The sequence below is a fragment of the Pseudophryne corroboree genome, chromosome 2 (genome assembly GCF_028390025.1).
Source record: "Pseudophryne corroboree isolate aPseCor3 chromosome 2, aPseCor3.hap2, whole genome shotgun sequence".
Lineage (NCBI taxonomy): Eukaryota > Metazoa > Chordata > Amphibia > Anura > Myobatrachidae > Pseudophryne > Pseudophryne corroboree.
Genome location: NC_086445.1, coordinates 34,847,687 through 34,869,974, shown reverse-complemented (window position 1 = coordinate 34,869,974; position 22,288 = coordinate 34,847,687). Strand labels below are relative to the sequence as shown.

Genomic DNA, 22,288 nt, shown 5'->3' with positions numbered 1-22,288 from the left:
GGACCTTCCAATGGGACCTACTGGACAAGTGGTCCGGGTCACATCTACAAATTCATCAGCGGATCACCCTGTCCCCCAGAGCCAGGGTATCTCTCCTGTGGTGGCTGCAGAGTGCTCACCTCCTAGAGGGCCGCAGGTTCGGCATTCAGGACTGGATCCTGGTGACCACGGACGCAAGCCTCCGAGGTTGGGGAGCAGTCACACAGGGAAGAAATTTCCAAGGTCTTTGGTCAAGTCTAGAGACTTGTCTCCACATCAACGTCCTGGAGTTGAGGGCCATATACAACGCCCTACGTCAAGCGAAGGCATTACTTCGCGACAAACCTGTTCTGATCCAGTCAGACAATGTCACCGCAGTAGCTCATGTAAACCGCCAAGGCGGCACAAGGAGCAGAGTGGCAATGGCGGAAGCCGCCAGGATTCTTCACTGGGCGGAGAATCATGTAAGCGCACTGTCAGCAGTGTTCATTCCGGGAGTGGACAACTGGGAAGCAGACTTCCTCAGCAGACACGATCTGCATCCGGGAGAGTGGGGACTTCATCAGGAAGTCTTCGCGCAGATTGCAAGTCGGTGGGGACTGCCCCAAATAGACATGATGGCGTCCCGTCTCAACAAAAAGCTAAAAAGGTATTGCGCCAGGTCAAGAGATCCTCAGGCGGTAGCTGTGGACGCCCTGGTGACTCCGTGGGTGTTCCGGTCGGTCCATGTATTTCCTTCTCTTCCTCTCATACCCAAGGTGTTGAGAATAATAAGACAAAGTGGAGTGAGAACAATCCTCATTGTTCCAGATTGGCCACGAAGGACCTGGTATCCGGATTTGCAGGTGATGCTCACAGAAGATCCGTGGCCTCTTCCTCTAAGACAGGACCTGCTGCAACAGGGGCCCTGTCTGTTCCAAGACTTACCGCGGCTGCGTTTGACGGCATGGCGGTTGAACGCCGGTGTGGCCGGAGAGACCAACCAACCACACGTGTAATGGCGGCTGCGGCACTGAAGGTGTTAACCCTTGTGCCTGGCGCCATATTAAGGGACAATGGGCGCTGGGCGTCACTGTTAAACGTACTTACGGCGCTGGGTACGGACTGTTTAAAAGTTTGTTTAATGATGTGTTTTAACATGTCATATGTAGTGCTCTATGCACAATTGCAGGAATGCATGTTTAACTGTATTTTATATTCAAGATGTGGTCATCTGTATATTTAAAGAGGAAAATGCACTTACTATTATAGATGTCTGAATAATCATGTCTTATCCTTTGGGAATGGGACAGGGCCCTTAGCATGCCACTTCCTATCAGAGAGGTGTGAAGGACAATACCTTTTGATGTGTAAGTTCTTTAGAGAGAGATGCTAATCACTGGGTTTATGGGCTTGGAACTTGTTTCATGTACCTGATTTAATTGACATGCGAGCGACCTATGCAGGAAGGAAGACTGTTTGTATTGTAGCCTTCCTGTTGTGGTCTCAGACACTGGGTTTGCCTGGAGATGTGAATGAGACAGAAACATTGTGTTTTTAAGCTATGTGATAAATTTATCAATAGTGAATGTTAATCTGATACCAAACGCCTGTGTCAGAGGAAGGAGGATATTGTTTTATTGCACTTATATCCTTGTAAAATGTGATTTATTGGTATTTTGTAAAATAACCTGATTGGTTGGAGAAGACAGGGAGGGCTTACCCCCCTGTGATACTGTGTGGAAAACTGACATAAAAAGGAGACCTGCGTGCCTCCAGAGTGTATTGTAACATCTTCTTCTGCTGAAACATCTTAATTGTATGCTGTTGCCCCTAGCAATAGGGAGGAGCCTTTTTAAAGGTTATTTGAGCAATAAACACCTTTGCCTCAAGAAGACTGCTTCATCTTGTGACCAACAGGGTTAGGCCAAACCTAGCCCCGTCCTCCGGCTGTCCAGGGAAGCACCTGACGTCTCCAAGCTCCGCCTTCCGCCAGCTACCGGTAGAGGCCTAGCAAGTGGCTAGTGGGGATTCGTCGACACCACACAGGTGTGGTAAAGCAGTGCGTCGGCACATACCGAGCAGAACCGTGGTTCCAAACGCCACGGCAGGTTAGGAGTTTGGTGGTGGCAGCGAGAACCCGCCCACAGCGCAGTGGGTGGAGTCAGTAACAGGCGGTTACTGACGGTAAGCGGGAATCCCCTATGTGGTCAGGCCTCGTGCGGCTTGACCTTCCATTCTGTGTGCAGTCAACGGGACGCGGAAGCTGCGAGTGCTTCCGTACGGTATCGTCCTGTCACAGAAATTGGTGGCATAGTGGTGGGATAATCCCAGGCGGCTTTTCATCACCTGATTGGAGAAGCCGAGTTACTCAGGAGAGGAGTAACTGCAGCGCAGGAGAACGCACAAGATGGCGGAATTCAGCGGAATGTCCAAGGAGGATCTGGAGATCGTATGCCAGGGGAAGGGTGTGGAAATCCCTTTCAACGCGTCCAGGAGCGTCATGCAGGCGGCGCTCAGAAGCGTGGAGGAGTCTCATCGGGCGGAGGTGGAAAGCACTGACGGCGTCAGCAACGCAGAGGACGGCCCAGCAGTGGACCTTCATGAGGAACCGGTGAGAACCACAAGCCCCTCCCTCTCTCACAACAGCCATGTCTCCCAACAATCCCTAGCAGGGCCAGGATCCCAACGTCCCAGGGGGGGCGGCCCGGATACCCTAGCAGATCGGCTAGCGGAATTGGGGGAAAGGGCAACAGAGCAAGAACGCTTGATCATCATCCAGATGTGGCGTGATGAGCGGGCACCACAGGCCGTGGTACCCCGGGAGCCGTTGTCAGCTGTTGTACACAGATCAGGACGAGTTCAGTTTGCCAAGTTTGCAGACAGTGATGGGGACATTGATGGACATTTGCAAGTCTTTGAGAGGACTTGTAAACTACATGATCTACCCAAGTCGGAGTGGGTGAGACACCTTGTGCCCACTCTGCATGGAGAGGCCTTGGAGGCCTATCGAGGAGTGGCGACGGAGGACTGTGGGAACTACGACGAAGTCAAGAAGGCCCTCCTCCAGCGATTCTTCATCACTCCTGAGTCTTACAGGAAGAAATTCAGAGACTTGCCCAAGAATCCTAGCAGCACCCATGAGCAGTTCGCCACCCAGCTGAGGCAGTACGTGGTGAAGTGGGTGAAGGATTCGGAAGCCACTACGTGGGACGCACTGATCGACCTGATCTGCAGGGAGCAGTTCTACCGCAGGTGCGCCCAAGAAGTGAAGGAGTGGGTGCTAGATCGGGAGCCACCCAGCTTAAAAATGGCTGCCCAATTAGCCGACAAATATGTGGCAGTTCGGCCACGGGGGCAGAAGCGCCCCGCCAGCAGCCAGCTCCAACAGACTGTACCACCAAGGGGACCACCCTCTTCAGCTCATCAACCCCAAAGACAAGCATCTGCCAACCCGGGTGCTCTTGGCCAGCAACCGCACCGCAGCGTCCCTGCAACTGATCAGAGATCATCGGTGCCACGACTGGAGAAGAAGTGCTACGGCTGTGGGAAAATCGGACATCTGAGGATGAACTGTCCTGCATCCCAAGCACCCCAGACTCGTGCCCCAAATCCGAGTGCTGGAGCCCGGATCGCTTGTTTGACGAGAGGAGATGAGCCTACAGAGACTGTTCCCCCTCCAGTCAGTCCGATGGAGTGTGGCGAGAGACAGGTGCACTCTGCGGAGAGAGTCACCTGCATGGCCAAACAGCCCCTACACAACCTGTGGAGGCACCTGCAGCCAGTCCACGTGGGACCCCTGCAGGGAGAAGGCCTAAGAGACTCTGGGGCCTCAATCACTGTGGTGAGCCCCCACCTTATAGATCCTGCTGCAGTATTGCAGGGTCGCACTGCCACGATCACCCTGGCAGAAGGAACAGAAAAAGCGGTTCCCATGGCAAGAGTCTACCTGGACTGGGGAGCTGGACCAGAGTTGCGAGAAGTTGCCGTCATGGATGGTCTCCCAACTGATGTGGTCCTAGGAAATGATCTGGGTGGTGGGATCGTCACTATGTTTGTTGGCGCCATTCCCCGGAGTCAAGTTCCAAAACCACCGTTGACATCAGCTACTCCAGCACAGCCCAGCCCAGAGGAAAAGACTACAGCTGCTAGACAACTGTCAGCACAGCCAACCACAGCATCAACCAGCCCTGAGGAAAAGATTACAGCGGCTAGATCAGTACATCGACCCCGCATGCCTTTTGCCTCTGGTATGCCTACGTCCCCTAGCAACGCAGAGGATGTCGGTTCCAGCTCGTGTGATCCTGTGGGGGTGCCCAATGATGCTCCTGACCCAAGTGGTTTGCCAACTCCGGCGGTGAGTATGAGAAACCACACTGATTTTTCCATGACTGACCCCTACCAGACTGACCCTAGTAGTCCCCACCTAGATCCCCCTGTAGAGTGTCCCAATTTAGGAGAGATTGAGGGCCACAGGCAGGAGTTTAGGGAGGCTCAACTCTCTGACCCATCCCCGAAAGGCATGAGGCGCCACTCTGGCAGCGGCCTTGACAGGGTTGGGGCAGGAAGTTTGACCTGGCGGGAAGGGTTAAGGTACAGGGTAGCCAGGAAAGTGGGAGGGGATAGACCAGATAGGGAATGTGTCCAACTGGTCCCCTCAGGGAACGTTCCTGCGCACCCGATGTCGGTTGCCAGCGAAACCCCTTTGGACAGCAGCCCGGAGACAGACCGTACCCTGAAGTGCCTGACACAGAGCTTACCCTGGTCTGGAATGTCGGATGACGCCCAGACCAAATGTAAGGCTGGTGCCATGCGTTGGCAGCCGGGGCACTCCAGCGGTTGTGTTGTCTCTGGGCCTCTGCCCATAGGAGAACCCTTGCAGCAAGTTGCTGTGGACATAGCAGGTCCCCTGCCTGTGCACAGTAGATCGGGGAAGACACGCAGCCTCCCTGTAGTGGATGCCACACAGGATCCAGAGGCTGGTGGTCTGGCCGCCATCACTGTGGCACAGGTAGCGGACGAGGAGGAAGGAGTAGGCCTAGGTGACAGGGTAGGTTTCCCGAGTCATAGGTCGACAGAGGAGGATTGGAGGGCAGGTCTGACAGTAAGGGCAGACAGTTGCCAGATAGGTATGACGGAGGTGCAGTGCCTGGGGCACCATGTGGGAGGAGACAGGGGTAGGCCCAACCCAGAGGGGGTGGAGGCAACCAGAGGCTGTCCCCGACCCACATCACCCAGACCGGTACTGACCTTAGAACCTGTAAGGCCCTACGGACATGTTGTCATTGACTTTAGTCCTGTAGTGAACCCCTTGACAGAGGTGGCTAGGAAGGGCATTCCCAAGTCAGTGGACTTTGCACCCGCTTGCGAGTTGGCATTCCAGTCATTGAAGAAGGCTCGGGTACCCGCTCCAGTGCTGATGGCGCACATTCTTGACCAGGACTGTGTGTTACGAACTATTGCGCCACTGCACGGACTGGGAGCTGTACCGAGCCAGAAAGAGCCATATGGGCAGGAGCACCCTGTGGCCTGTTTGAGCAGGAAACTGCTATTGTGGGAGGTGGGGTATGCCACAATTGGGACACCGTGGGTGGCACTTGTTTGTAACCGGCCCCCCACCGTGGTGACTTACCACCTACCTGTTAGGTGGCTGCAACCTACCTTGGGGGAATTGGACAGACTTTTGTGGTGGAGCCTTGAACTTGGACTTCAGGTGGACTATTTGAAGATTGTGCACCCACGAAGAGAGGCCCACTGCACTATGGATGAACTGTCTAGGCCAGAGCCTACACATCCCAGGTAGCGTCCCCTTCACCCCAACGGACTGCGGGACCAGGACCCAAATCGTTGGGACATGGGTCCCTGGTTGACCCGCTTGAATGGGGGGGGAGGAGTGTGGCCGGAGAGACCAACCAACCACACGTGTAATGGCGGCTGCGGCACTGAAGGTGTTAACCCTTGTGCCTGGCGCCATATTAAGGGACAATGGGCGCTGGGCGTCACTGTTAAACGTACTTACGGCGCTGGGTACGGACTGTTTAAAAGTTTGTTTAATGATGTGTTTTAACATGTCATATGTAGTGCTCTATGCACAATTGCAGGAATGCATGTTTAACTGTATTTTATATTCAAGATGTGGTCATCTGTATATTTAAAGAGGAAAATGCACTTACTATTATAGATGTCTGAATAATCATGTCTTATCCTTTGGGAATGGGACAGGGCCCTTAGCATGCCACTTCCTATCAGAGAGGTGTGAAGGACAATACCTTTTGATGTGTAAGTTCTTTAGAGAGAGATGCTAATCACTGGGTTTATGGGCTTGGAACTTGTTTCATGTACCTGATTTAATTGACATGCGAGCGACCTATGCAGGAAGGAAGACTGTTTGTATTGTAGCCTTCCTGTTGTGGTCTCAGACACTGGGTTTGCCTGGAGATGTGAATGAGACAGAAACATTGTGTTTTTAAGCTATGTGATAAATTTATCAATAGTGAATGTTAATCTGATACCAAACGCCTGTGTCAGAGGAAGGAGGATATTGTTTTATTGCACTTATATCCTTGTAAAATGTGATTTATTGGTATTTTGTAAAATAACCTGATTGGTTGGAGAAGACAGGGAGGGCTTACCCCCCTGTGATACTGTGTGGAAAACTGACATAAAAAGGAGACCTGCGTGCCTCCAGAGTGTATTGTAACATCTTCTTCTGCTGAAACATCTTAATTGTATGCTGTTGCCCCTAGCAATAGGGAGGAGCCTTTTTAAAGGTTATTTGAGCAATAAACACCTTTGCCTCAAGAAGACTGCTTCATCTTGTGACCAACAGGGTTAGGCCAAACCTAGCCCCGTCCTCCGGCTGTCCAGGGAAGCACCTGACGTCTCCAAGCTCCGCCTTCCGCCAGCTACCGGTAGAGGCCTAGCAAGTGGCTAGTGGGGATTCGTCGACACCACACAGGTGTGGTAAAGCAGTGCGTCGGCACATACCGAGCAGAACCGTGGTTCCAAACGCCACGGCAGGTTAGGAGTTTGGTGGTGGCAGCGAGAACCCGCCCACAGCGCAGTGGGTGGAGTCAGTAACAGGCGGTTACTGACGGTAAGCGGGAATCCCCTATGTGGTCAGGCCTCGTGCGGCTTGACCTTCCATTCTGTGTGCAGTCAACGGGACGCGGAAGCTGCGAGTGCTTCCGTACGGTATCGTCCTGTCACAGCCGGATCCTAGCGGAAAAAGGTATTCCGGATGAGGTCATTCCTACGCTAATAAAGGCTAGGAAGAACGTGACATCGAAACATTATCACCGAATATGGCGAAAATATGTTTCTTGGTGTGAGGCCAGGAATGCTCCTGCGGAAGAATTCCATCTGGGCCGCTTCCTTCACTTCCTACAAACTGGAGTAAATTTGGGCCTAAAATTAGGATCTATTAAGGTTCAGATTTCGGCCTTATCCATTTTCTTTCAAAAGGAATTGGCCTCTCTTCCAGAAGTACAGACTTTTGTGAAGGGAGTACTGCATATTCAGCCTCCTTTTGTACCTCCGGTGGCGCCTTGGGACCTTAACGTGGTGTTAAGTTTCCTTAAGTCACATTGGTTTGAACCACTCAAACCGGTGGAGTTAAAATATCTCACTTGGAAGGTGGTCATGTTGTTAGCCTTAGCTTCGGCTAGGCGAGTTTCAGAATTAGCGGTTTTATCACATAAAAGCCCCTATCTGGTTTTTCATGTGGATAGGGCGGAATTGCGGACTCGTCCTCAATTGCTACCTAAAGTGGTCTCGTCCTTTCATATGAATCAACCTATTGTCGTGCCTGTGGCTACGCGTGACTTGGAGGATTCTGAGTCCCTTGATGTGGCCAGAACGGCTAGAGTCAGGAAGACAGAAGCACTGTTTGTCCTGTATACAGCCAACAAGGTTGGCGCTCCTGCTTCAAAACAGACTATTGCTCGCTGGATCTGTAACACGATTCAGCAGGCTCATTCTACGGCAGGATTGCCGTTACCTAAATCGGTTAGGGCCCATTCCACTAGGAAGGTGGGCTCTTCTTAGGCGGCTGCCCGAGGGGTCTCGGCACTACAGCTGTGCCGAGCTGCTACATGGTCGGGGTCAAACACCTTTGCAAAATTCTATAAGTTTGATACCCTGGCTGAGGAGGACCTCCTGTTTGCTCAATCGGTGCTGCAGAGTCATCCGCATTCTCCCGCCTGTTTGGGAGCTTTGGTACAATCCCCATGGTCCTTACGGAGTCCCCAGCATCCTCTAGGACGTTAGAGAAAATAAGATTTTAAACCTACCGGTAAATCTTTTTCTCGTAGTCCGTAGAGGATGCTGGGCGCCCATCCCAAGTGCGGACTACTTCTGCTAGACTTGTATATAGTTTTTTGCTTACATTAGGGTTATGTTATAGTTTCATCGGTTTTGGACCGATGCTATGTTGTTTTTTCATACTGTTAACTAGATAGTTTATCACAAGTTATACGGTGTGATTGGTGTGGCTGGTATGAATCTTGCCCTTGGATTAACTAAAATCCTTTCCTCGTACTGTCCGTCTCCTCTGGGCACAGTTTCTCTAACTGAGGTCTGGAGGAGAGGCATAGAGGGAGGAGCCAGTGCACACCCAGATCCAAAGTCTTTCTTAAAGTGCCCATGTCTCTTGCGGAGCCCGTCTATCCCCATGGTCCTTACGGAGTCCCCAGCATCCTCTACGGACTACGAGAAAAAGATTTACCGGTAGGTCTAAAATCTTATTTTTATATAGTATAGGGCATGATTCTGAGTTGGATGTAAGGGACGTTGTCGGGCGCAGTGGAGCGATGTATATGCCACGTCTGAGTTGTACTCGGTGGCAGGCGGTGGTCTCCTCATTACTCAGTAGGGAAGTCCTCACCTCCCCACTGACTGTACATAGAATCACTATACTTACTGTAATGTAATGTTCTGTATCCATTCCCCGCAGGTGGGTGCAGCTCTAGAACTCCCGCAGACCCCTGTGAGACCCCTCTGTACTCTCCGGGCTGTATAGAGGAAGAGAACAGGACTGTGACACAGGAATATCAGGTAGAGGAACCTGCTCTGACCTCTCCTCCTCGCACATCCGCTCCACACATTGCAGGATATTGTGTTATTCCCATGTCCCCGCCCTGTGTGTGTGAGTCCTATAGAGATGTCCCGTGTAACGTGTGGGTGGGACACGTATGTGACACATGTTCTTGTATGACAGGCTGACCCGGGACACATGATATATCACCGGCAGTGTAAGGAAGAGGCCGTTCCTGCTGAGATCAGCCCAGGTGAGAGAGACACAGACACTCTGGGGATATAATATTGCTGTATGGGGAGAAGTATTTATATTACTGGAGATGTGGCTTATATGTGACGTTACATACATGGGAGGGAAGAGCAGCTTATCTCAGCGCTATAACATGGAACACATGACAAGATACTGAGACAGTTGTACATCACAGCCGCCATCTTTACCATGCAGTGAGACGTCTCTTCATTCTGATGTCACCGCGCCGCACACAGAGGTTTAGGAACCTGATGATCCCAACTAGGCACCTTCTGTATAACCAGCCGCACTGACTGCTAGGGGTGCCCTCTATACATGAGATCGGCCCTCATTCCGAGTTGATCGCTCGCTAGCTGCTTTTAGCAGCATTGCACACGCTAGGCCGCCGCCCTCTGGGAGTGTATCTTAGCTTAGCAGAATAGCGAACGAAAGATTAGCAGAACTGCTATTAAATAATTTGCTGCAGTTTCTGAGTAGCTCCAGACCTACTCACAGATTGCGATCAGCTCAGTCCGTTTAGTTCCTGGTTTGACGGCACAAACAAGCCCTGCGTTCGGCCAGCCACTCCCCCGTTTCTCCAGCCACTCCTGCGTTTTTTAACTGGCACGCCTGTGTTTTTTTAGCACACTCCCTGAAAACGGCCAGTTTCCGCCCAGAAACACCCACTTCCTGTCAATCACACTACGATCACTCGAGCGATGAAAAAACGTCGCTCGAGCCTGTGTAAATCTACTAAGTTTTGTGTTAAATAACTAAGCGCATGCGCGCTGCGTACCATGCGCATGCGCATTTTCTACCTAATCGCTCCGTTACGAAAAACGGCAGTCAGCGAACAACTCGCAATGACCACCAACATTCCCAGATTTTCTTTATTAATAATATTAATCTTATTATCTTTGCTGCCTAAAGCACAACTGAGCCAATTCCCCAGTATCCAAGCCAGAAGACATTACATACATGTACACGTAACATATTACACGCACACTGACTGATTCAGGTGTAGCTAATTTTGGTGGCGTATCTTGCTTGTTATCACCGGTGCAGAAAGGACACAAGTAGCGCACTGGAGGGATGTACACAATCAGTCACATCTCCCTTGCCGCATAGCTCAGTGAGGGCGTTTTAGATTGATTTAGGAACTAGACTGTGACTTCAGGTTTTTTATACTGGTAGAGCCGGACATTGTGCTTCATGGCTACTGTTGGCAGTTGGTTTTATTGTACTTTATTTTCCCTAGCATCACTGGGGGCACTGCATTACCATGGGGTATAGAGTGCAGTGACAGTAAATGCAGTCTCGCCCTGTATACCCCTGTCATTGACTGGGAAGGGAACGTCAGTTCTGTTAAGTGCCCGCCGGAGTTGGTTGCTTGTTTCAGAACTGATTATAGCAGCCGTTCTTTCTTTTATTATATGTTTATATTATTTTATTGTGCTTTGCTTGACTTGGACTTGTATTCCTCAGCCACAGCTGGCGCCTGGGGTGGGAGTATGAAAATTACATGATTGTCATCTCCTGCTGGCAGCACAGGACCGCCTCCGCAGGTAGTGCTCCACATATCTCTAGCGGCCATCAGGTTGGGATTGGCACTGGAACATGCACAGCTGTAATGTAAGTGGCTGCCAGCTCCTTTAGTAGACAGGATCTGGGCTGTAGCCATGTTTCAGCCCCTGCCCTGGCTCCTGCACAGGGGCAGTAGAAACAGAAATGCCTGGCACCAGGTGGTGGTCAGGTTGACTGCACAAGTATCGCTGAGAGAACCATCCTTTGGGTGGCTGCATGCTTATAGACCCATTGTCTCGGGAAATGGAGGATTATTAGAGCAACCGAGCAGGTTCTTGGACCTTCATCTCAGGGATCATGTTTTCACTCTTCCCTCCTATTTGAGAGACACTTCTGACCTTCTTCGAAAGATCCATGATATTGAGTGTGAAGAGCCATTCCTTTTGGCCACATGAGTATTGATCATCTTAAAAGGTCTAGAGGCTATAAAATTCTTCTTGGAGATGGGCGACAAGGATGATATCAACAACTTCCTATGTGAAATCCTAAGTTTTGTCTTACATAGTAATTACTTCACTTTTGGGGATCTATTCTCCTTGCAAACGAGAGGCACTGCAATGGGGGCCGCATGTGCCCCCACTTATGCCAGTTTGTTCTTAGGGTGGTGGGAACAGCTGTATGTCTTCAATGAAGAGAATGACACATACAAACAACACATAATGAGCTGGCTACCCTACATAGATGACATCTTCATCATCTGGAATGGAGAAGAGAGTCACCTATTGGGCTTTATTCAGATACTGAATAGCAATAGCCTGAATCTCAAACTGACCCATTTCATCAGTAGGGTTAAAGTGTCTTTACACGATCTTAACATCTACAAATCTGGAGGAGGGAAGTTGGCCACAGAACTGTTTCGTAAAGAAACAGCAACCAACAGTCTCGTATTACAAACTAGTTAACATTTCCCTCCTACTGTTGAGAATATTCAGAAGGGTGAGTTCCTAAGACTACGACGCAATTGCATGGAGGACACCATCTTTAAACAAAAAAGTATGGAACTTACGAATCGACTAATAGAACGAGGGTATAGCAAACGCTCATTGAAGAGAGCACAACAGCAGGTGTCCCAAATTAACTGAGAAACCTTAATTTTTCAGAAAAAAACTGACAATGACAGAGATGACACCAAAATTAGGTTTGTAGGTTCATTTTGTCCAGAATGGAGATCCCTGCGAGATGCCATACAGAAACATCTTCCTATTCTACATCTGGATGCGGATCTCTCCCCTCTTCTAGATACCAAAATCCAAATGAGTTGGCGTAGGTCCAAAAATATTAAAGATCTGGTAGCTCGGAGTCATTTTACGAAGGAACGACCTAGACCCGCTAAAGGAACAATTGGATCCTTTCCCTGTGGTCACTGTAAGGCCTGTACCCAGATCCACAATACAGTCGTAGTCCAAGATAGACATCGACATTAAGACATTAAGACAGGACATCCCCATTAAACACTTCTTCAGTTGTAACACCGAAGAGGTGGTATACTGCATAACTTGCAGTTGCAATGTAATATATGTGGGGATTACCACAGGGAAGCTTAAGCAAAGGACGGTGGAACAAGCAGGAACAATCCGCAATGCTACATTGGATCTATCTCGAGCCAGGAAACTTACTTCTCTGGCAGGACACTTTCATGTTAAACATCATGATTCACCAAAAGAAATTAAGGTGTTCGGTCTAGACAAGGTCCACTTAGGCATTAGAGGAGGAGACTTGACTAGAAAGTTATTAAAAAAGGAAAGTGAATGGACATTTCGTTTAGGTGGCCTCAAACCTACAGGCCTGAACGATTACATAAACTATAGTGTATTCCTTTGATACCTCGCCTTATCACTTCATTTTGAATCAGGAATTAAGACAATTCAGTACTTCGTCCAACACACTCCACTTTTACATTATTATTCCAGCAATCATGGCTTCTCCCTATAACCACCATTGATATATTCACCATCTAGGGTTATAGAGTAACTATTAACCCTTCACCACCTACCGGTATACCTATAGTTTACCATTTCTTCCTATTTAATCTCACTTAATAGAAGGTTGTGCCATCCCTGTTAAAAAATATCCGTCAGTCTATTTAACATTTTATATATGCACTTCACTGTCACATTGTCTACCTTTTGCATACACACCTCCTCCGAGTGTACATACAGTAGACCTTTATAACCGGAAATTTTACCTGTGAAAGCCCTAACTCCCCCCCCCCCCCCCCGAGTATCATCTATCTCCCCGACACCTGTCTAGACTACCAGTTTACAAATATGGTTGCCTAGCAACCAGACAATGTTCCCGTTCTCAGTGTGAGCTGGAGAGTTCCGTATGGTTAGCTGGCGTTTCCTAGCAAACACGACATTGATACCGCCCACAACCAACATGACTGATCAGCGTCACTACCCCAAATCCTAAATTGCGTCCCCGGGATTATCATATATCTCCCCGGTACCTTTCTACACTGCACATTTACAAGTATAGTTGCTTAGCAACCAGACAAACATGCTCCCGCTCTCAAGCGTGAGCCAGAGAGTTCCGTATAGTTAGCTGGTGTTTCTTAGTAACCACGGCATTGGACACCGCCCACAATCAACATGATTCACCGCCGTCACTACCCAGCAGGGCTTTTTAAGCCCGCCGGTTCTCGCTTAAAGACATCAAGCCCGAGTTGCGGGCGAAACGTGGCTATTTTAAACGATCTCTAATAAAGTGTATGTTTTAACATATTCTGACTTTTCTATATGATTTTCAAAAGTGCACCCACCAAAGAGTCTTCTTTCTTCTCTATTGGTGTGTGAAATATGCTTATATGCTGGGCACGGGGGGCGAGGCTCCATCCCTGTGGTGCATCCACCCCCTGACTTCCTACTTGTGAACGCCACCAGAACAGACACAGCAGCCATTGACTTGAAGCAGCAGCTCCTTATTATTCCTGGCTACCCTCTCATCTGGAGGGAAGCAGTGGTGACCTGCAGAGTTTCCTGAGGGCTCTTCTCTGCAGTTTGCCGATCCACTTCCCACTGAGCCATGAACTTGATATAGGATAGAAAACTGAGGTGATTGTAAATATCATGGCAGTTGTGGCCCTTCAGACCAATGGCGTATCTATGAGTGTAAGGTGTGCGGTGCACATGGGACCCTGAGTCCATGTGGGCCCACATACCGCAAACCCTGCACCTATTTAACTATATTCACCTCTGGCAGCACTGCGGCAGATGGCTGCCGCTATTTTCTGGTGATTCATGCATGCGCAGTAAAGATGTCCCCTGGAACGTGGCGTGGGTGCCATGTTCACGGAAACCTGACTATGGCACAATGCCAGAGTCCGCTATACTACCGGAGAGGAAGGGGCTCAATCGGAGACTGCACGTGAGTCCCCTCCTCTCTTAAAGCGCCTCTGCTTCAGACATCTATGGGATGACTGTCCTCTCTTATCTGGGCTGATTAAGGTGAACTCTACAGTCTTGCAGGCAGCCTGGTCTATGGAAGCTCACTGTTGGATTCTCCTTTTTATAAAATCCAGCGTGGCTCCTTCCCACCAGATGATCTCCCTGGTACTCTTGTTTGACACCCACCAGCCGAGGTTGTTCTTACTGGAGTACTAGATGATCTAGCTACAAGGACTAATAAAGTCCCTGGTAGCTTAGAGGAAGGTATCCGTTCACCTGCAGAAGAAGGTCCTGAGAAAGAAGGTACCACCTTTGAGGCTGTACAATTTTATTGGAGGGTATTCCACATCTAGTTGATTTTGAAAAGGAAAAAGTCTCTCCAGCACTTAACCAGAATGTCCCTTAGTGGTGCTTTTTTCACTCTGCTGGTGGATGAGAAGCTATCGCAACAGCGGTAGTCAATTCTCTATCTAGTACTGGACTATAGTGATGATGATGCCAGCCTTTGAGGTTAGAATGCCATCGACACCATCGCTCTTCCGTTCTAGTTACAGTGTCTATGGACTCTTTAAGAATTCAAAGCTTCTGATAAGCAAACTGGAGCTTGTATCGGTTTTTGATGCTCCGATCTTCAGAAACCAGTTTTGCAAGAGAGGGCCATTATAATCCAGTCCGACAATGTGAAGAAAGATGCTGGCATGAATCACTCTGGTGGCAGCATGGCAATGCAAGAAACCAGCCAGACCATGCATTGGGTGGAGCAAAGCATTCCAGCCATTGCACTGGTTTTCATTATCTGATGGTTAACTCTGGAAAGGTCCCTACATCTGGAGACAAGCAGATGTCTGCATGATGGTATTTCAGGTCAACCAATAGGTGGATCGCTTCTGCAGAGTGTTTCCAGTAGTTGTTGGAAGATGATATGTAAGTTCCTAAGAGCCTCCATCTATCTTTTCACTCTGGTAGCGACACTTCTGCTGGTGCTAAAAAAGGTAAAAGAGAGGGTATTTCTGTTAGTACCGGACTGGCCCAGAAGGTATTGCTACACAGACATTATAAACATTGCAGTGGGCCCAGAGTGGACACTGCCTTCATGAACCGAATTCATGCGACCGGACCCAATAACTAGAACATATCTCAGCTAGCTGTAATGGCATGGCTGATAAAGCCATGAGCCTGAGATCTAAATGTTCGTTGACAGTGTGGTCCAGACTAAGCCCAAAGCTCAAATATCTGTTTCAGCCAAGAATTACATTGCCTGGTGTGAGGCACCACCTCTTTTCACTTGGACCGGTTGCTGTGATTTCTGCAGTACGCTATGGTTGGGGGTTTAACACTCAGCTCTTTGATGGTTCAGGTCTTGCCCCTTCCAGCTTTCTATCAGAACAACTGGATCTATTACATGAAGTGCAGGTTATATTACAGGGAGTAATGCATGTCCAGACTTCATACTTACCCTCCTGTAGCATTTTGGGATCTAAATTTGGTGCTTACAGCTTTGAAGAAACCCTACTTTCAAACCCTTATATTTTGTGAAGAGTAAATTTCATGTGTTTGTGTCCACAGCCAGGAGAGTTTTGGAATCTGGGGGTTTGTGTTTATAGGTCTCTATTTTCATCTGTCATGAAGACAGGACTGTTTTTTGGACTTCGCCTTCCTTTAACCCCAAAGTGGTCTCCGAGTTCCATCGTTATTAGGATAATTATACCGCATTCAGACCGCAAATGCCGGATCCTACCCGGTAAGACAAACGTGTACTTACCGGGTGGGATCCGGCATTTGCGCTCCGCTGCTGGGTCGGTTGCCATAGCAGCGGAGGGAGCAGCAGGGGCGGGGGTGGAGGCGGCGCCGGGAGATGAGCTCATCTCCTGCGCCGCCTCTCCCTATGCTGTGAATGGGAACCGTGTCGCATCGACACGGCTCCCATTCACACCGCACCTGACCCGGTAATCAACCCGGGTAAAACCCTTCTTTTTTACCGGGTTGAATTACCGGGTCAGGCGACCCGCTAAATCGTCAAAGGACCTTTCACATCGCACACTGACCCGGTTCGACACGGCAATATGCCGTGTCGATACCGGGTTATTTGTGCGATGTGAAAGGGGTATTAGGGTCACTGCTCTAGAAGAAGAGTACTCTCCATTATCTGGATGTGATGAGGGCTGCTGGGACAAGTTCTTTGGGTCTGTGACATATGTAGGAGTAGAAAGAGGTCCTCATGGTATTCTAAGATGCCCATAAGTGAGACCATTGCTTGGTGGCTTGATATGATAGTTTACCAGGCCTACATTATCAAATTCCAGAACCACCCACATAACCTCCATAAGCTATTTACTCAATTACATCCCCTCTATACTTATGTTGTCTTGTCCTATCTTGACCAACATTCCTGAATGACTGGATCATACAGCCCACCAAAAACCTCTGTAATTTGTCTGGACCGCTATGCAATAGGTAGCATTTATTTAATGCCTATTTCCCTTACGTCCTAGAGGATGCTGGGGTTCCATTTAGTACCATGGGGTATAGACTGGTCCCTTGGGAGCCATGGGCACTTTAATAGTTTAATAGGTTGGACTGGATCCTCCCTTATGCCCCTTTTACCAGACTCAGTTTAGTAAATGTGCCCGGTGAAGCCGGTCACAGCTAGGGGAGGGGATTAGGAGTTTTTCTAGTTTTATTGTTTTTTTAAAGAGTTAGGTACAGGGAGGCTGCTGGCAACAGCCTCCCTGCTTCGTGGGACTTAGGGGGGGGAGTAGGATCCAACCCTAGAGGTTGATGGCTCCTATCTCCGCTGACAGGACACTGAGCTCCTGAGGGTGCTGATCGCAAGCCCACGAGGCGACCGCTCACTCCCGCAGCACGGCCGCGACCCCCTAACAGAGCCAGAAGATAGAAGAGTGGTGAGTATGACGCCGGTGCCCCGATAAGCGGGTCACCGACGAAAATGGCAGCATCAGGGTTGGAGCGCAGCCCTGTGAAGCTGCGCTCCGGAGGGCTCAGCGGTACAATGTGCGGCGCTGTGAGGGGCGCCCTGAGCCGGCGCACAGACCCTACACTGGTATACACAGGCTAACAGGGGCTAATCCCACTGTTAGCAACCACATTTACCTCATGCCAGTATAATCTCAGCAGCGGGCAGACGCGCCAATACAGGAGGTGGGGCTTCTTCCTCAGATCGGATCCAGCACTCACCAGCGCCATTTTCTCCCTGCAGATCACACTACAGAGACACTGACATGGAGCGCTGCCCTCCTCTTCACTCCAGATATCCTCTGCGGTCCTCCCTTACTTTTCCTGCTTCTAAGGCGTTGAACTCCTTGTTTGAAAAATCCTGGAATAACACAGAGAAAAAAACTCCAGATTCCCAAAAGGGTTCTCGTTGCTTTTCCCTTCCCTGAAGATGACAGGAAAAAGTGGGAAAATCCACCTATAGTAGACGCTTCTGTGTCGAGATTGTCAAAGAATGAGACTACGCTCAAATCAATATACACTGCTACAGGGGTGGCTTTATCGCCCACTATTGCTTGTGCGTGGATTTCTAAAGCCATAGTAAAATGGTCAGGCACATTACTGGAGGAATTAGATTCTCTGGATAGGAGTGACATTGAATTATTTTTGCGCCACATACAGGATTCTGCAGGTTTCATGGTGGAGGCCATGAAGGAACTTGGCAACCTTAATGCAAGAACTTCTTCCATGGCTGTCTCTGCGCGCAGAGGACTCTGGCTGCGCCAATGGTCTGCGGATGAGGAATCCAAGAAAAGTGTGGAGAACCTACCCTTCACAGGTCTCTGTTTGGAGACGGGTTGGATGCGTGGATCTCCACGGCAACTGCGGGTAAGTCAACCTTCCTTCCCTCAGCAGCGCCACCGGCTAGGAAATCTTATCCTAGCTCTACAATGCAGTCCTTTCGGACTGCAAAGGTTAAGAAGTCCAAACCCCCTTCCACTTTCTTTAGAGTAGGTCGAGGGAAATCTAGAAAACCTGCAACAACAGGTTCACAGGAGCAGAAACCAGGTTCTGCTTCCTCCAAATCTTCAGCATGACGGTGGACCTCCCAGCCTAGGGATCGGGCAGGTGGGAGCGAGACTAAGGGATTTCAGTCACATCTGGGCTTCTTCAGGCCTAGACCCCTGGGTACTAGACATTGTTACCCAGGGGTACAGACTGGAGTTTCAAGAACTCCCACCTCACAGATTCTTCAAATCAGGCTTAACAGCTTCGCTGACAGAAAGTGCTATCCTACAGGAAGCCATTCCAAAATTGGTACAAACAAATGTCATTGTTCCAGTTCCACCTCATCTAACAAACAAGGGTTATTATTCAAACCTGTTTGTGGTACCGAAACCGGTTCGGTAAGGCCGATTTTAAACCAAAAATCCTTAAACCGCTACTTGAGGGAATTCAAGTTCAAGATGGAGTCTCTGAGAGTGGTGATCTCAGGTCTGGAGGAGGGGGAATTCCTGGTATCCCTTAATATCAAGGATGCGTACCTTCACATTCCGATCTGGCCGCCTCACCAGGGTTATCTACGATTTGCGCTACTGGACTGTCACTATCAGTCATAGGCACTGCCATTTGGCCTCTCCACAGCACTGAGGGTGTTCACCAAGGTCATGGCAGAGATGATGCTACTCCTCCGCAAGCAGGGACTGAACATTATTCCACGTCTGGATGATCTGCTGATAAAAGCATTTTCCAGGGAGAAGTTGCTACAGAGCATTGCTCTCTGAACTCGACTGCTCCAGGATCACGGGTGGATCCTGAACCTTCCAAAGTCACATTTGGAACCGACAAGGAGAGTGTCCTTCCTGGGGATGATCCTCGATACGGAAGTGCAGATGGTGTTTCTACCGGAGGAGAAAGCATTGGTGATCAAATCAATGGTCCGGGATGTCCTGATGCCTTCCCGGGTATCGGTCCATCAGTGCATTCGCCTTCTGGGGAAGATGGTTGCCTCCTACGAGACTCTACAGTACGGAAGATTTCATGCACGGTCCTTCCAACTGGATCTCCTGGACAAATGGTTAGGATCTCATCTTTACATGCACCAGCGGATACGTCTATTGCCGAAAGCCAGAATTTCGCTCCTCTGGTAGCTGCAAACTTCTCACCTTCTCGAGGACCGCAGGTTCGGGATTCAAAATTGGATCCTACTAACCACGGATGGAAGTCTCAGAGGTTGAGGAGCAAAATCCAAGGGGAAAACTTCCAAGGAAAGTGGTCAAGTCTGGAATTCATCCTTCCAATAAACATTCTGGAACTAAGGGCTGTGTACAATGGCCTTCTACAAGCGGCACATCTTCTACAAGATCAGACCGTTCAGGTTCAATCGGACAATGTGATGACAGTGTGTGTCGTACATAAACTGTCAGGGCGGAATGAAGAGCAGAGCTGCAATGTCAGAGGTTACAAGGATTCTCCTCTGGGCAGAAAGTCACGCAGTGGCGCTGTCGGCAATATTCATTTCGGGAGTGGACAACTGGGAAGCGGACTTCCTCAGCCGACACGATCTCCATCCAGGACAATAGGGCCTCCACCTGGAGGTGTTCGAGGAGGTAACAAGTGTTTGGGGTGTACCTCAAATAGACATGATGGCCTCCCACCTCAACAAGAAGCTTTGGAGGTACTGTTCCAGATTGAGATACCCACAGGCTGTGGCGGTGGACGCCATGGTAACTCCGTGGGTGTTCAAGTCAGTGTATGTGTTCCCTCCACTTCCGCTCGTTTCATCCCAAGGATTCTCAAACTAATAAAAAGATCAAGAGTTCACGCGATCCTCATTGCTCTGGACTGGCCAAGATGGGCTTGGTATGCGGATCTTCTGGAATTACTGCTGGAGGATCCCAGGCCTCTTCCTCTTCTTGAGGACCTTCTGCAACAGGGGCCGTTCGCTTATCAAGACTTACCACGGCTACGTTTGACGACATGGAGGTTGAACGCCTGATTTTCGCTCGGAAGGGCATTCCGAAAAAGTCATTCCTACCCTGATACAGGCTAGGAAGGGAGTAACGTCTAAACATTACCATCGGATTTGGAAAAAGTATGTAAGAAATTTTCTACGGTGGAGTTTCAACTGGGACGGTTTCTCCTCTTTCTGCAAGCAGGTGTGGATGTTGGCCTACGTTTGGGCTCCATAAAGGACCATATTTCGGCCTTGTCCATTTTCTTCCAGAAACAATTGGCTGCCCTCCCTGAGGTGCAGACTTTTCTGAAAGGGGTTCTGCACATCCAATTACCGTTTATGCCGCCTACGGCGACGTGGGATCTTAATGTGGTGCTGCTGTTCCTACAATCAGATTGGTTCGAGCCTTTACAGGAGATAGAGGTCAAGTTTCTAACTTGGAAAGCTGTCACACTGTTGGCATTGGCATCTGCTAGGCATGTTAGAATTGGGAGCCTTGTCCTACAAGAGCCCCTACTTGAATTTCCATGAGGATAGGGCTGTGCTCAGAACGCGTCAGCAATTTCTTCCGAAGGTTGTGTCAGCTTTTCATATCAACCAACCTATTGCGGTGCCAGTGGCTACTGACTCCTCAATTACCTCACAGTCCTTGGATGTTGTGAGGGCTTTGAAGATTTATGTGAAGAGAACTTCTCGTCACAGGAAGTCGGACGCACTGTTTGTCCTTTATGCTCCCAACAAGGTTGGGTGTCCTGCTTCTAAGCAGACGATTTCTCGCTGGATCAGGTTTACTATCCAGTATGCTTATTCTATGGCAGGATTGCCGTGTCCAAAATCTGTTAAGGCCCACTCTACTCGTAAGGTGGGTTCTTCCTGGGCGGCTGCCTGTGGTGTCTCGGCTTTACAACTTTGCTGAGCAGCTACTTGGTCAGGGTCGAATACGTTTGCTAAGTTCTACAAGTTAGATACCTTGGTATCTGAGGACCTAAAGATTGGTCAATCTGTTCTGCAGGAGCCTCCGGGATCTCCCTCCCGTTCTGGGAGTTTTGATACATCCCCATGGTACTAAGTGTTGCCCCAGCATCCTCTAGGATGTAAGCGAAAATAGGATTTTAATTACCTACCGGTAAATCCTTTTCTCGTAGTCCGTAGAGGATGCTGGGTGCCAGCCCAGCGCTTCGGTTTCCTGCATTGTTACTTGATTCAGTACTGCATTGTTACTTGGTTCAGTACTGCTTTGTTACTTGGTTAAGTACTGCATTGTTACTTGGTTAGGTACTGTTGTTCAGCTGTTGCTGTATTGTTTCAAGTTGGTTAGCTTGGCTTTCTTTTTGTTATGTGTGAGCTGGTGTGAATCTCACCATTAACTGTGTATTTCCTTCTCTCGAAGTATGTCCGTCTCCTCGGGCACAGTTTCTAGACTGAGTCTGGTAGGAGGGGTATAGAGGGAGGAGCCAGCCCACACTATTAAATTCTTAAAGTGCCCATGGCTCCCAAGGGACCAGTCTATACCCCATGGTACTAAATGGAACCCCAGCATCCTCTACGGACTACGAGAAAAGGATTTACCGGTTGGTAATTAAAATCCTATTTTCCCTGTAGATTGTAAGCTTGTGAGCAGGATTGCTCTGACGTCCTAGTGGATGCTGGGGACTCCGTAAGGACCATGGGGAATAGACGGCTCCGCAGGAGACTGGGCACACTAAAAGAAAGATTTGGTACTACCTGGTGTGCACTGGCTCCTCCCTCTATGCCCCTCCTCCAGACCTCAGTTAGATTTCTGTGCCCGGCCGAGCTGGATGCACACTAGGGGTTCTCCTGAGCTCCTAGAAAGAAAGTATATGTTAGGTTTTTTATTTTACAGTGAGACCTGCTGGCAACAGGCTCACTGCAACGAGGGACTAAGGGGAGAAGAAGCGAACCTACCTGCTTGCAGCTAGATTGGGCTTCTTAGGCTACTGGACACCATTAGCTCCAGAGGGATCGACCGCAGGACCCGTCCTTGGTGTTCGTTCCCGGAGCCGCGCCGCCGTCCCCCTTACAGAGCCAGAAGCATGAAGATGGTCCAGAAAATCGGCGGCAGAAGACTTCAGGCTTCACCAAGGTAGCGCACAGCACTGCAGCTGTGCGCCATTGCTCCTCATACACACTTCACACTCCGGTCACTGAGGGTGCAGGGCGCTGGGG

The 22,288-nt window shown here is 49.5% G+C and overlaps 1 protein-coding gene across 5 annotated transcripts in view; it reads left to right on the top strand.

Moving 5' to 3' along the window:
- LOC134994743 (zinc finger protein 436-like) overlaps positions 1-22,288 on the top strand; it is a 497,924-nt gene that overhangs the window by 30,730 nt on the left and 444,906 nt on the right. The window contains exons 7-8 of one of the 5 annotated variants that reach the window (XM_063951015.1): positions 8,912-9,012; positions 9,176-9,245. The exons of the other annotated variants lie outside the window; for them this stretch is intronic. Of the exons in view, the coding sequence (XP_063807085.1) occupies positions 8,912-9,012; positions 9,176-9,245 (171 nt within the window). The remainder of the gene's footprint in view (positions 1-8,911; positions 9,013-9,175; positions 9,246-22,288) is intronic. 5 annotated transcript variants of the gene reach the window in all.